The 15617-nt window shown below is 36.2% G+C and overlaps 1 protein-coding gene across 1 annotated transcript; it reads right to left on the bottom strand.

The window, feature by feature from the left end:
• Positions 1-143: 143 nt before the first annotated feature.
• LOC144441081 (general transcription factor IIH subunit 4-like) lies at positions 144-15068 on the bottom strand. The gene is made up of 14 exons (XM_078130611.1): positions 14938-15068; positions 13355-13459; positions 12203-12334; positions 11443-11536; positions 9900-9991; positions 9291-9402; positions 8272-8340; positions 7262-7345; positions 6265-6316; positions 5311-5443; positions 4623-4749; positions 3540-3618; positions 1590-1651; positions 144-521 (listed from the first exon to the last, which is right to left on the bottom strand). Exons 1-14 carry the CDS (start codon positions 15066-15068, stop codon positions 408-410), a joined length of 1386 nt encoding a protein of 461 aa, XP_077986737.1. The 3' UTR covers positions 144-407.
• Between the last annotated feature and the right edge of the window lie 549 nt (positions 15069-15617).

Raw genomic sequence — 15617 nt, 5'->3', positions numbered from 1 at the left:
AATAATAAGATTTATTGCTCGATACTTCATCACTACACAAAATCTGGATAGTATTTTGTCCACTAGGGTAGTAATAACAACATCAGCATGATATACATGTATATGACTAAAACTTTAAGGCTGAGAAGTCAATACACTGGTCAATGGTTTCAAGCCTACAGACATTGCACACTTGGGTATACAGGATACTGGCAGTATTGGTGAATTTCCATCGTGCAGACAACCTGATAACATATCGTAGTCAAGAATGTAAATACTGGAAAACATACTCCAAGTAATTTCATATGTCTCCTTCTACTGTTTCCTTGGAAGAATTCAGTCTGTTAGACAGTATGAGAGGAAATCTTCCATTTACATGGACAATTGACTGGTCAAACATAACTTGTAAGACATGAAATGTACTTCTTTCAAGACGAGCCCTTTTTCTGTCTTTTCCAGAATCGTCTGACTTCATCATGTCCTGATGGGTTTACTATAATAGTTCTTTTAGCAGGACTTTCCCATACAAGTACTCCTAGATCCTACAATGCAAGAATACAAATTAATCAATTGGAATATTTGGTGCAACAGGGACTTTTTACTTCCTCAACTCCCTGGGGAGCATACAATCCATTGCAGCCTTTATAAGCGCATAGGATTAAAGCATTCGCATTGCAACCTCTATCCTACCAGGTCCCCAATTATAAAGCTGGGTTGACTAAGGCATAATCATGGTTCAAGTCTTGCCCAAGGACTTTAGCCATTCAGAAACAAGCAGTCTAAGTGTGGCTTGAACCTGCAACATGCAGATTCCAAATCATCGACACTAACCATTCGATCATCATGACTCCACATATTGCTAATGGGGTTTACCTCGGTAGTCACTGGGCAAAAAATTCTTATGTTTGATAATTACAGCAATAGATGTTGAACATAACAGAAAGTGTTATAGAAATACTGTAGTTACAGTTACGTTACTGGGCTCAGTTTGACAAGCAGCAACTTCACTCCCCATCCCTAACTTTTCATACTGCAGTACATGCTGACAATACATGTAAACTGACAACTAATCTACCAACATCTAAAGAGACACTAAGATTGTAATTTAGAAAATATCGGTATTTTCCAATATTTTTGGAAATTTAAGTAACCTAAGGGGCCTTGTCACTACTTGTCTTGTAACTCATGATGACAAAAAAACTTAGGTCATGAGTATTTTCCAACTGAATGAAGAAAAATACCAGGAATAATAAAATTTCACCCCTTAAAGCATAATTCATGACAAAAATGAAGAAAATTGTAGCAATTTGGAATGGTTTGACTCATAATTCAAGCACCACTGAACCAGTGATGTAGACATGGGTTGTTGTGATGTAGTACAAGCAGGGTATATAATCCATATTTTCTGTTCAAAGACAATAACTTGATATGTGCATGGTATAGTATGACCATGCAGTATCACAGCACTATGAGTGAGGCCATATCAAAGAATTCTTGTGGTGAGGTTATCGTAGGTATGATACACAACAACACATAAGATGTTCTATGGTGAATAGAATGTAAACTTCACAAACACACTCGTCTACCAATCAGGTCAGAATAATACTTACCCTTGCATAATCCCTGAGGAGTTCAAAGTCGTTCTGAGATAAAAACTGGTTATATAATACACCTGAAATAAAGTAGAAAAACAATTTTTTTCAAAAAGTTTATTTAGAGTTCTCTGCTGACAAAATAGTTAAAATATTCTACTTCATATACTCTTGAGAAAATGCATGAAAATATATTAAAGAAAGAAAGTCACTCATAAAGATAATTGATCTGAGAATGTTATATTTGATATTATAATATACCTAGTGATAATACTGTGCCATGATTCGCTAGAATCAGTCATGTGATAGGAAAATAGAATGACTATTTCCCTAGGGAAATAGTTCCATCAACTTTTACATGGTCACGTGACCACCGCGAGTTCACAGCAGGCCAAAATGGCAGCTACTGACAATGTCGTCTGCCACCGCGAGTTCACAGCATGCAGCATGAGGTATATTATAAAACATATATTGTCTGGCCTATATTCGGGCTATAGCACCCGTTCATTACCCCCTCGTGACTGTGAGTTACCAGAATCACATGCTATTTCCCTCGGCCTTTGGCCTCGGGAAATAGCATGTGATTTTCATTCGCAATATACAATGTCGGGGATCAGGCTAGACTAGCTGTAAGCTATTTCTTGACTCCCCATTTACCCTTCTCTCTTTTGATTTTTGTTACCATTATTTTGTAATCATTTTATACGATTGGGTAAATAAACCACTATTATAGTATTCTGGTAACTCACAGTCCCTCGGGTGTAATAAACGGGTGCTATAGCCCTCATGGCCAGGCAATATGTGTTCAAAATAAGATTCACACCATACAAGTACACCTAATACATGTCTATAGTTCTCTTCATCAACATTAAGAAATCAACATCAAATTATTAGGGCCACACACACAAAAAAAATTGTTTCTGGTCAGGATATGTTGTCTAAAGTGGTGCGATGACATGAATTTTTTTTAATTCTCAAAAAACCTGTCGCTCAATCTACTATTTATGGCAGTTACTGTTCTTTTTATTTAGTATTTTAGAGCAAGTGTGTATGTGGGACAGATTGTTCATGATTGGCTCTGCAGTTGTCTTGACTGAAGTAGCAATTAATGTAGGGAGGGTTATTTTTGTGTTTCCCTGCAGACTGAATGGGCTGGACAAACATACACACACAAAGATCAGCACAGGGTATTTAAGTGACCAGAAACAATTCTTTTTTTTGGCCTAATAGGGAGGTAGCATGCCCCAGAGACATTGATCATCTTGAACCAGATACAGTATAATACCAGTCTTCTTTTTTTGTGATATCACAGCTGAGGAGGGGGTGAAGGTGGGGGTGGGGGAGATGCACCTATAAACATAGTAGTAATGTTTAGGGAGCCTTGCATGCATCAGTGTCCTGGCTGTCTTTAAAGGTCTTGGTTTTGTGAGTTCAAATCCCTAATAGTTTTGCCAAAATATTCAGAGTTGTAGAGTTTCATATTGCGGTTAGAAAAAGTAAATTAAATGTACATATTAAGAAATGGGGAGTTTTTGAAAGTGTGTGTGTGTCTGTGTGTGTGTGTGTGTCTGTCTGTCTGTGTCATCGTTTTCTACATAACGGCTTGCTCAATTCAAACAAAATTTTGAAGACATATTCCGTAGGGTAATTGGCAATAATTTAAGAAAAGTTTCCAAATATATACAAATGTAAAAATTTTCATCCATGGAAAGAGCCGTATCTTTGTAATAAGCCCAATAAAAAATGTTATTAAATACAAGAAAAGGACAAAAAAAAGACAAGACACTGTTGATATACTTGGTGTTTAAACTCATGATATTTCTTCTAGATATACACTGATACAGATGTATGTAGTGATCACTGTCAAAGAAAGGATGTCTGTCTTCTCCAATCTCCTCTGATCACACTTACAAGTTACAACTGATTGGCATAATTAGAATTTGAGAATATTGTCCTCACTGCACTTACCGTCTGTAAAAGTGAGTCTATCTCTCTCTAACTCCCAAAGTCTGACTTGGTCACTAACTGTGGGTGGTATAACAGGCACCTGTAAACAAAGAGTTGAGAAAGACAATTGTTCTGTCAGAGAGCTACTGAAAAGTAAGTCCTAAACCAAAAACAATGATAACATCTCTGTTTAGTCCATGTAGTTCCACTACAGTCTACATACCAGACCCGTGAGTACATGTAGTTCTAACTTTAAAGCTGCTCTGGCTGCAAATGTGATATTTTTTTCATCAAGTAACCAAAAGATATATTCACTAAAAATTGATCAATTAATTATAAAAAGATACAGCGTCTGTTAATTAGAAGTCAATATTATCCGTAGGTGGTTTAAATCTTGAGCAAAAGCTTGGTTTTGAATCTGTTGCCATGTTAACACCACACTAGTTTGTAACTGCAGTATCGCTTTTTGATCAAACAACCCCAATCTATTCACTGAAAATTGTTAAAATACCAATAATTAGACACTGTACATGTTAATCAGAAGTCGATCTTATCTTTTAGTATTGAAAAACAGGTTTAAATCATAATCGCCGTTGAGGGCGCTGATTTTTGGGTACTGACCCAAAAATCAATTTGATCTAATTTACTATGTATACAGCTACAAAAAAATACGTTCATCATAGGTGATTCAATACTGTTCAGGCTGTACAATATTATGAGTAAGTTATTATATCTAACAAAACATTTTCAAAAAAATATGTTTAGTTGCAGCTTTAAAAGGTTGAAAGCTCTGCTGAAGTCTTGCCTACACTCCAACAGAGGTACTATCACCCTTCAAGTTTTGTTCAGCAACCTTTAGAGCAAAGATCTCACCAGCTGACTACTGATGAAATAGCACTGGTGAAGAACATGGGATTCTAATACTGAGCTCTATTATGAAGAAAATAAAAAGTCTAATGACAAAGACGTGAGAAATTTGAATTGATATCGCCAAGCTTTTCAATAATACCCGTACAGTCATTAAAAAAACCCTCCTTAGGTGCCAACAGAAACACAATCCGTTTTCGGAAATACTGCACTACTAAGAACATGAATTGGTCTTACGTTCTTCATCATCTCTGAGTGCGCATGTGTTCTTAGATAATTCAACATCTGTTCTGCAGTGATACCATTGGCTATGGCTTGGTGTACACTCTCTCTCGTTAAGGCACCAACTGTCATGTTTGGAAATCTACAAAAAGAACACAACAAATCAAAATGTTACCATAGTAAAGAACAAGTCATGATACATGTAAGTCTGTGCGTGATTTGACAGCATTACTTTTATGAAACATAGGTGTAGACACTTGAATGATATCTTTACATACAAGATTTTCGGTCATTGTGCAAATTCCTATTTCACCTTGCAGATGGAGGCCAGGGTCTTAAAAGGATGCCTACCTCTGGAAGTAGACACTTGAATGGAGTCTATATATGTGCATTTGTATTCAACCTGTTTGACTTATGGGAGAAAATGTGATTTTATAAAAACAAAGATAACTGCTATTCAGCTATCCTGGCCAAGGTCATCAAATAAAGTGCCATATATATTTATCTTGTACGAGATGTACCATGTTTGGTTGAAACTGAGGTATGGGTGTCAGAGATGGGACTGCACATCGACAGATGGATACATGGATACACAGAACACACAGACAGACAAGGGTCATTCCTATAGCCCCCTTCAGGCTGATGCTCATCCACTAAAACATATGCATACATACCAATAAAGAAAAGATAGTTTGAGACCTACCTATAAAGTAACTCACAGAATAAACCTAAAATTTCAACTTGTAAATCAGAATCTGTATATGCTGACACTCTGTAATTTGTTTCCACGACGATGAACCCAGGTCGATTTGTATCCACAGAAACATCTGATAGACCTATAAGAGATCAAATTTGAAATCAAAAATCAAAAATACGACAAACTAATCAAAATAGAATTATCAGCAAAAATCTATGACAAAAAATAACAAATAATTTTCTAAGCTTTTAGTAAATATTTATGAGTTTCAATTTGTTTTCAAAATACACGTACTCCAACTGAATAAGAAAAGGGTATACAATGAGGAATATTAGTGCCGGGTTGGGTATCCTACTAATACCATGGCCCCTTTTGTAATGATGACTTGATGATATTCATTACACATCTGCATCCCCATCTCTTATTTACACAGATACACCTGCATTCACACTCAAACCAGGTCATGTTGGTCGGTTGTCAGGGGAAACGTGGTATCAAAAGTATTAGAGCTACTTTAAACCTTGCTCTAAGGTCTAAACAAAATAATGTGGTTCCGATTACGCTCAATTTTAGAATAGGTGGGGTAGTTAGATTTTTTTTTTTTTCATATGTGAGTGTCTAGTTCAGGTAGTTATGTTTTCCGTTGCTTTCCATATGGTCTCTTTGCTATTGGTTTCTTCTCATATCATCAGATGTACAGCCATTACAGATTGGAAGAACAATTCTATATTATCTTTTTACGTTGATGTCTGTTTCTGCATCTACTATTATTCCCAAGACTTCATAATTTTCGCAATTTTATTTTATTTTTTCTTGAATATGTAAAAAAAGAAAGTTTACGGTCAGCAGAGGAAAACTAGGTGGGGTTGGGTAACCAATTTTTTTTAGGCCTAACAAGTACACAGCTGTGTTTGTGTCATTACGTATCTATTGAACTGTAAATAAATTTTCAATATCTACCTGTAGCGAGGTTGATGGCTAATCTTGTTGGATAATATCTTTTGGACTTCCTCTGTCGACAAACAGAGAAAAAACACAAGTGAACATTCAATCAGAACAGCTCAGCTGTTTAAATCTTAATGAAAGTAAAGAAAAAGTATACGAGACAGTAATATTACATCCATGGACAAATACAACATTCAGGCTGCACTGAATAAATTCAATTGACACCACTGTGACTGTACATGTGTCCCTGTCAACCTGTCAACCAAGCTGTACTAATATGGACTTGGAAGAGAAGAGGAAAACTTAAATCCTATAAGTCTCACTGGAGTGTGTGAAATATTTACTTTCACCAATGTACACAAATTGAACATAAGTTTCAATTTTTATAAACAGTGACTGGAAAATATGAGAAATGGAGTTAACAGTGACAAAGTGTTATGATATTGGAAAGTCTTGTACATCTGACAAAACACAATAGGCATTCCCGTACCAAATCTTGTACTTATGAGTAGCCAATCAGAATCCATCTTACAATATATACACTCAAAGTTCGAAATTGAAAGCAAGAGAACCACCAGACAATAATGAGAACATTGTTTTCTGAGCTCTGTGCTATATGCTCTTTTCGAACAGAGCATTGGACCTGTATGTTTTCGGCGCATTACGCGTTCTCATTTGTTGAGTGAATTCACTCAGCGCCGAGATTTGGTAAGGGAATGTCTATGGTGTTGTGCCAGATGTATGTAACAAGTGCTCACAAAAAAACAAAAAAACAAACAAAAGTAAATGTAACAGCCAAAAAGAAATCATGAAGTGAACGCTACATCGGATTTTAACCAGATTAGGGTTAGTAGTGAGCATGTAGAGATTACTCGCATGGTGCTAGGACCCTTACTTTAATGATAATATACACTTGGAACACTTGTACATTGCCATGTTGATTACATGATTCTTACTAGTGTCATCAATTGCTTGGAAGGCTGTGTCATTATCATGTAGCAAATCTTCTTACCTTTCGTTGAAACACTAATCCTAAAACCCTGAGATGTTGAAGAAACTGTAACTGTGCTTCATTTAAGTTTTCTGTTGAATAGTCCTATAGAAGATAAAAAAACATTTGTCAGAAAATAAAGGTACACAGTATGTGTTGGTAAATAAAGGTAGCACTGCCTTGTTATGATATAGACATACAGATCAACTCAATATGTTCATTCATATTATATAATTGCAGTGAATTTCTCAATACAAGCACCATTTCTATTTGAAACAACCAGGGAGAAACCAATAATGTCATGCTACACTTTAAGATAGCAAGATTGAATGAGTACAGTTTCTTGCTACACTTTGTCTAAGTGAAATGAATCACACATGCCACCATACAGACATCAAATGAACACCGAAAATGGCATTTTACTTCATTGGGTGTTTGATACTAAGAAAAACATTGGTGCCAGAATGTCTGCATGGAGTTGCGATGGTTTATTTCATTTAGACTAAATGTAGCAAAAAATGCGATCTTGGTATTGAAATGTGGCATATGCAGTTTCTTGTTGGTTTCTGCATGGTTGTACCAAACACAAAAGTTGCACAGTATTGTGAAAGTCACTGTACTTTCCACATATTCACTCTTTGCTTTAATACTTATTGACATGTTTTGAAGTAGTTCCAAACTCAGAATGTATATAATGTACCTAGTATATTTCGGCTAAATCATTCACCCTCCATCAGCTGTTGTACTGAAGAAAGCTTAGTAATTTAACCAAAATATACTTAGTCAATTATTTATACATTGAGTTTAGAACTACGGTAATACAAAATATGATTCCAGACCAAGAAAACCTCATTTTTATTACACTTCTGGACATGCTCTACTGTAAGGTGAGAATTAAAAGTGTATACATACATGAAATTATGAAGTTAATTTAGCTAAACTATTTGCCAATCACATGTACAATATTATACAAACATTCAACCTCTGAGTAAAGTTCATATCATAATATAAGAGTACTTTTAATAACTTACCTTTCCTAGCGTAGAAAAACTGAGTTGAAATAAAAAATTAAGTGCTTCTACTAAATCTAAGCCTCTTGCCTGCAAGAAAGGAAATCAGTATGATTATACAAAGTGTGATCAAACAGGTTTATATTGAAATACATGTATTCTATTTCAGACTTATTCAAATCTTGTATACTTTCCAATTACACAAATGAGAACTGGATGGTCTCAACAAAACTCAACTCAAAAGGGTTTACAAAAATAATGACTAGCTTTCGTCATGTTAACAGAGCACATCATCAGGTTGATTATGTAGTATATATGTACTACATAAACAGATTTAAAGTAATGTATTAAACATTTGTTCTTTTTTTTCAAAGTACTCAGTTGTCACAATTGTACATTTTCCCCGCAACTAAAATCCACCAACTATTTCAGGATATAATATCCATGTGTAATTGTCATGGCACTGTTTTATTTTCATTTGCATGACCTTTGAAATTTTTTTTTTTCAGTGCATATTGCACATTTCTATTGATGTCTGTAAATGTGTTTCTTTGGAACATACAGTTAGAGGATTTTCCTTGTGGACTACAGTCATTCTCAAAATACAATAAAGTGATTTAAAGTCAAACTTCTTCCAAAAAGCTGCTAAGTTCAGGGGTGAACAAATCATTTTGTGAACTGTGGTCCCCGGACCATTGCCTGAAAAAATCCAGTGGTCCTGCTGAAAGAAATAGTGGTCACAGGTCCCCGCTAATGTGAAACATTAAATCTTGCCTATGAATCTGTATATTCAGATGACTTTTTAACATAGTTATTAACAGTAAGGTACTGGTCTGACGGACCAGACAAGGTAAAATTTGTGTGGTCCGCCCAAAAAAATTGCTAGTCCTAGACCCAGGACCAGTGGATTTGTTCACCCCTGAAGTTACAGTGACTAAGGTGTGAAACTAGTCCTAGGTTCAAGTGAGTAGAAAAAAGCCAATGTCTAAGGTTCCCTACCACTCCTAAAAATGTCAGCTACATGAGTGTAGTTATCTCACCTCTGAAGTTTCTAAATATTGCAGCATAAAGAACCAAACTTGTGATGTAGTGTCCATCAGGAGAAATTGGAAACCTGCCCGTGTAATAATGAGGTTGCCACCACCTTCAGGCCTACAGGAAAGACAAATACAAATGTAGATATAAATTCCAAAATGGCACAATAGCAAGGCACTTTTGGTCATGCAATTTGCTTATTATTGCAATGTTTTTCCCCATAGTTTTCAGTACCAACCAACCCTCATAGTACAAGTATGCTACCTCGACAATCAGTTCTACTATTGACATAAATCGTATACATTTGTATTATCTACTACCACTCTAACTACATGTATGAGAGTGGGACTGCACTTCATTAAAACCAGACATCTAATATTTTCTTAATACATGCATATAATTCAAAACCTATGTGGAATCATGGCAGTCAAATACTTCAAATCCTTGTCGCTGCCATTCGTTTCTAAACAGTGAAAGTTTTAGACCATGATCGTGCCTCGCCCCAGTCAACCATGTTGTACACTTGGGACCTGGTAGATATATATATTAGTAAAATTTGTGTTTCTTCAAAGAAACTGTACACTGAATAACAGAAACAATTTGATGAAACTTACACTTTCATAAGTCCTGAGTTTGTAAGAACCATTACAATATCACTACTGACACTATCTACTCCTTTAGATCCAACTAGAAAATGTAAAACACACTGAAAAAAAAGAACCACATGATTTGTTATCACAACAAAATATATATTTTTTTTGTCAAACTTATCCTGTTTTATCACTTGTTATGTATCTTGTATTGTGAGTATTGTCAAGGAGATTTTTTGAACTCTGGTAACAGGGAGGATAAAATGTTCAATTAAAATTCACGCAAAATAGTAAACTCTACATCACTACTACTGGGGAAACCGCGTTGTCAGCTTATTAATTTAAAGATATATTCTAGACACTACGTTTGATGTTGTAGACAAGTGATAGTGACAGTAGTGCCTCTGTTGTGCAAATCTAATTGGAAAGTTCCCAAAAATGTACATTTCTATACCGTGTACGTCATCAGAAACATCGTCCTACTGTGAGTACAATTAAACATTTATTCATTCAATAGCTTATAGGCCTAATAAAAAAAATTGTGTGGTTTCGGTTACACTCAATTTTAGAATAGGTGGGGTAGGTAGATTTTTTAGTTTAGTTTATTATATTTTTTTCACATTGTCTTTTTCTGTGTGAGTGTCTAGTTCAGGTTTTCCATTGTTTTCCAAATGGTCTCTGTATTGTTTATTTTATCCTATCAGATGTAAAGCCATTACAGATTGGAAGAACAGTTTTATTTTGTCTTTTTATTTTAGTTGATGTCAGTTTCCACATCCCCTATTTCTCGCAAGACTTCACAATTTTTGCGATTTTATTATTTTTTTCTTGAATACGTAAGAAAATGTTTAGGGTCGGCAGTGAAAGGCTAGGTGGGGTCGGGTAACTGGAACCAAATAATAATTTTTTTAGGCCTTTTATCGACATGTCAAAGTAACAGTTTTAGTTTGAGTCTATCTTACTTAAAGTTAGCTGAAAGCTTGGTTTCTGCTGTAGTAGATCCATACACAACAAGTCATTGAGAATGACATAGTCCCCGCTATGATTGGGTTTTAAGGAATTATCACTACTCTGATCACGCAACAACACTTGTGAACCTAAATCAAACAGACTTAGATATGTTGTGTCTGCTTGTTGGACATGGAACATGCCTACAACAATAAAGGATGGGTCGGGTATGGGGGATCGTATCACGACGAAAATGGATATGCACATGTATGTCATAGAACACTGTCCTAATACCAACTTTGAATGAGATCTGTTCAAGCATGTCTGAGTTATGGCTTCAGACAGGGAAAATTTGCAAACAAAATGGCTGCTAGGCGGCCATATTGGATCGTATCATGAAACAAATTGACGTGCATATGTATGCTATTGTATGTTGCCCCTGTACCAAGTTTGGAAAAAATCGGTCCAGGCATCTCCAAGAAACGGCTGTGGACGGACGGACGGATGGACGGACGCACGAACAGACAGACGGAACTCAATCCATAAGTCCCCGTCCAGGACTTTGTCCGGCGGGGACTAATAACATACACATACATGTATACTGAATAGTTGCTCTTACCTCCCATCTGTCTATTGCATATGTATCTAAAAACCCGATACCTCTGCCATGTTTATCTGGACCCAGGTGACCTATGCTGGCCCAGGCTTGACCTCTGGTGAAAAAAAAATAAATAAAAAATAAATAAAAATAAATAAATACAGACTACGCTTTATATCAAAGTAAACTTTTGTAGAAAATTAAACCTACACTAGCTGTAACCGTAGTATTATTATATCAATCAGACAACAAACAATACATTCACTGAAAATTGTTAAAATGTCAATTTTTAGACATTGTACATGTCAATTAGAGGTCTATTTTATCTATAAGTTGTACAGAAAGAAGTTGAAATCATGATTATATTGGGACGATGATTTTTGGGTGCAGACCTAAAACTCAAGTGAAAACACTTGGATGAAACCTTGAACTCTTTTTGCAATTTATCTGACAATAGTCGGCTAAGCTATTTGTATCATTCTTACTATTTGTAGAGGGAGAAATGGGTAAAAATGGCAGTGTTTCCCCATAGAGTCTATGGTAATTTTCATTGAGAACTCTGGTAAAATGACATGGGAACCCCTGTAGATTGTACCTAGTACTTACTGCCCTTAGCAAAAACAGTGTTCAGTAAGTGGAAATGAATACTGCAAATATCCACTCTTGACTATGCAGCAAAATTTTCGGCCTAAAATGTATAAACTCAGCTTGTGTCCTTTTAACAGGAAGGGCTATTTTTCATACATATTACATGTACGTATTTTGCTATGATATAACTTACCCTCCAAGAAGTGCTGTTTTAAGATTCATTCTAAAAGTTGGATTTAGCAACCAGCCAGCTAATCCACCTGGTAGAGGGTGATCATGCCATACTCTTAAATCAGTCAGTACAGTTTTAGAACCAAGGTGTTCTCTAGAAATCAACAACATAAATTTTTTTATAAGAAATGAACAAAGCAGTTGACTTGTATAAAAATGTGTGCTGGTCATGATCGGAAAATAAATATGAGTCATTATACCATGCACAGGCCAAGTTATTGTCTTTGAACAGAAAATATGGATTGTATACAGTGTACCTTGGTTGTCATATGTCAAGATATACCTCATCTACATGTACATGTACATCACTGGTTCTGTAGTACTTTGAAATATGAGCCAAAACAATAACTTGGCTGCTTGTGCTACAGTGTATGATATACATTGTATGTATGTTAGTATGCCAATGAGTATAGAATTATTGCATGTACACAAAATCTGGAGTTCATGTTTATTTTTAAAAAGAAATTGTTAGTTTTGACAAATATAAACAGAACTCAATGTTGTGCGAGTGCTACATGTAGTGTGGGTACTTGGGGTATTTGCACTCTTACATGTTACTTGAGTGTTTCCTACTACCCCTGCACATGTTGTATTCCTCAGAAAATGCAACCTCAGAGAATACTGCAAGCATGAATGCAAACACACAGAGTTTGCCACACATTACATTATTAGATGAACTGCCAAATACAATGTAGAACAAGTGTCCTGATAATGAAAATAAGAAACAAAGATTGAACAATATACATGTAGACGACTCGGAAATAATGCAAAGTAGATTTTTTTTCACTGCTGCCATCAATAGGCCTTTCCAAAATTTACCATGATGGAGGCACTCTACTTCCTGTCTGTGTGTACCTTGGGGGGTATACATGGTATAGGTTACTTGGTTCAGCATAGAGCACTGCTGCCTTCCTTGATGTCTGAACAATACGAAAAACAACATCCCTGACCTATACTTCTACAGAATACCAAAGGACAAAGCTCTTAAGAAACGGTACAGTGAGGTGATGATACCCTCAATTTGAGTGAGGGCACTGTATTCTCAATTGCAATTTCCTGCTTGCTATCTGAAATGGCCTATTGAGAAATAAGTCTAACAGATTCTTTCACTTACTCATGACACGTGTTGGTGACCCATGAAGACACCACGGCCTGTGGAACTGGTTGGTCAACAAATAACATTCTCATTACGTATTGTTTGGCTAGGGGAGGAAGTTCTCTGTTATTGAGAAGAATAAACATGATCAAAAGAAAGTCAGAAATATTCTCAAATTAAAATCACACAAGTCTGCATGTCTTTCTATACTTTGCTGAACAGGTATTTGATAAGCAATAATTTTGTTTTTAACTAATAACTGATATATTTAATATTAGGCCTAAAAGAATTGCGTTGTTCCGATTATGCTCAATTTTTGAATACTAGAATAGGTGGTAGCCGTAATAATTGTAGCGTTTGCTGTGATTTTGAGGGCTTTTTCTTCTGTTTTTGTGTATTTTTTCGTTCCAATGTTGAATATGAAGCACACTCTGGTTAAACATCGGAACGAAAAAAAGCACAAAAACAGAAGAAAAAGCCCTCAAAATCATAGCAAACGCTACAATTATTGCAGCTATAATATAGGTGGGGTACGTAGATTTAGTATTTTATTTATATTTTGTTCACATGTGAGTGTCACTATAAAGACATCCGCTCACGAGAGAGAAAAGTCAGAATCAAACACCCGATTCATCAAGCTCTCTCAGGTAGACTAGCTGCTAGATTGCGATTCACTTCGTCCCATTTTCAACTCGTCCCATTTCAACTCGCTCCAATTTCAACTCGCCCCATTTTTAACTCGTCCCATTTTCAACCCGCCCCAACAACACTAGGAAACGTTTATGAATCTAAACGATACATGGACTCGAAGTACAGGGACCGAAAAATTTACATGATTTTACATACGTAGCCAGTTGAAGCGTAGCAAATGTAACATTTCCTAGCAGAAAGTGGTGTGGGTTTTGGCTAAGTGTTTGGTAGATCTCGAACTTATACTAGCACAACAACTTTCCTCAGTCATGGAATATCACTTTTCACATTAGGACTTAATGTTTACAACCCAAATAAGAAATAATAATGATAATAACCAGGGAGAATATTAGTGACTGACACGCTTACGACTTCCGCGCGTACGGGTTTTGGAGACTAAGTATTGTAGTATGTGTTTACAGCGTAAGTGGTACTTCATAAGTACTAGTGGAATACGAGATACCACAGACCCTCCAAACTGAGTACTACTAGCTTCGATTTCATATATGCACAGGTAAATTATATTGTAAAGAGTTGGGGCGAGTTGAAAATGGGACGAGTTGAAATTGGGGCGAGTTGAAAATTGGACGACTTGAGTGGGACGAGTTGAAATGGGACGAAGTGATCCGTCACCACGACACACGACCGAACATCGCTATCGAGGATGGAACATCCGCGTTCGGGCAAGCCCTCACTGCGAACTTCGTTCGCTTATCGTATCGGAAGAAAGCCCGAACGTCTAGCAGCAAGACTATCTCAGAGGTCTCTGTGCATGCATGAACTGTAAACAAACAATAACAGTTAGGTGACAATTCATACATACACCGCAATATACACCGCGTTACACGTGCAGCCACAGGAAAAGGAATGTAGTGTACTGTACAAGAGTTCTAACGAACGTAGACACTCACCTAAATACGGCCAAGCAGGTAGCGGGGTGATTATACAATTTGTCGAGGACAATAGTCGATAAAGTACGTAAGTAACCATGTAAATCTTTGCAATCCAGAGTTCGCCCTCCTCCACTTATGGGCGTCGCCATTTTGAAATAAAGAACCTTTAACTTGGTGTTTATTTTTTTTAACGCGGTCATTCCATATGTATTTAGGTCATCCGTGGTCATTCGAACCATAGACCGTACCTATGTTCGAACACAGGATCCTAGAGCCCAGGAACCATGTTATAAAAACAAACAAATAAACAAACGTGTTGCTGGAGGATTTTTCGAAAAAAAAAAAAAAAATTTTTGCCTTCCAAAAGTAGGGGCAAAATATGTTCAAGACAGAAAAAAAAATGTTCCCAGGGTATGGGTATGAGCTAAAAAAAGTTATAAAGGTCAAATTCCCAGGTACATGTGTTGCGGCGCCAGCTAAACTTTAAACGTTTCTTGTCAAATCCTCACCCCCCCCCCCGAAATCAAATGATTTACCCTTTATGTACTATGTTTCTACATAACCATATACTAGTACTCATCCGTGCAAATTAGTATATATAGAAACATAGTGTATTATTTCACTAGTATACAGGCTCCCTATGCTTCAATAGTATACAGGCCTGTGTGTACATAATTACAATGTATACAGGATTTTAA

The sequence above is a fragment of the Glandiceps talaboti genome, chromosome 10 (assembly GCF_964340395.1).
Source record: "Glandiceps talaboti chromosome 10, keGlaTala1.1, whole genome shotgun sequence".
NCBI classification, from domain to species: Eukaryota; Metazoa; Hemichordata; class Enteropneusta; family Spengelidae; genus Glandiceps; species Glandiceps talaboti.
The sequence above is the reverse complement of the archived record's forward strand: the minus strand, read 5'-3'. Positions and strand labels throughout refer to the sequence as shown.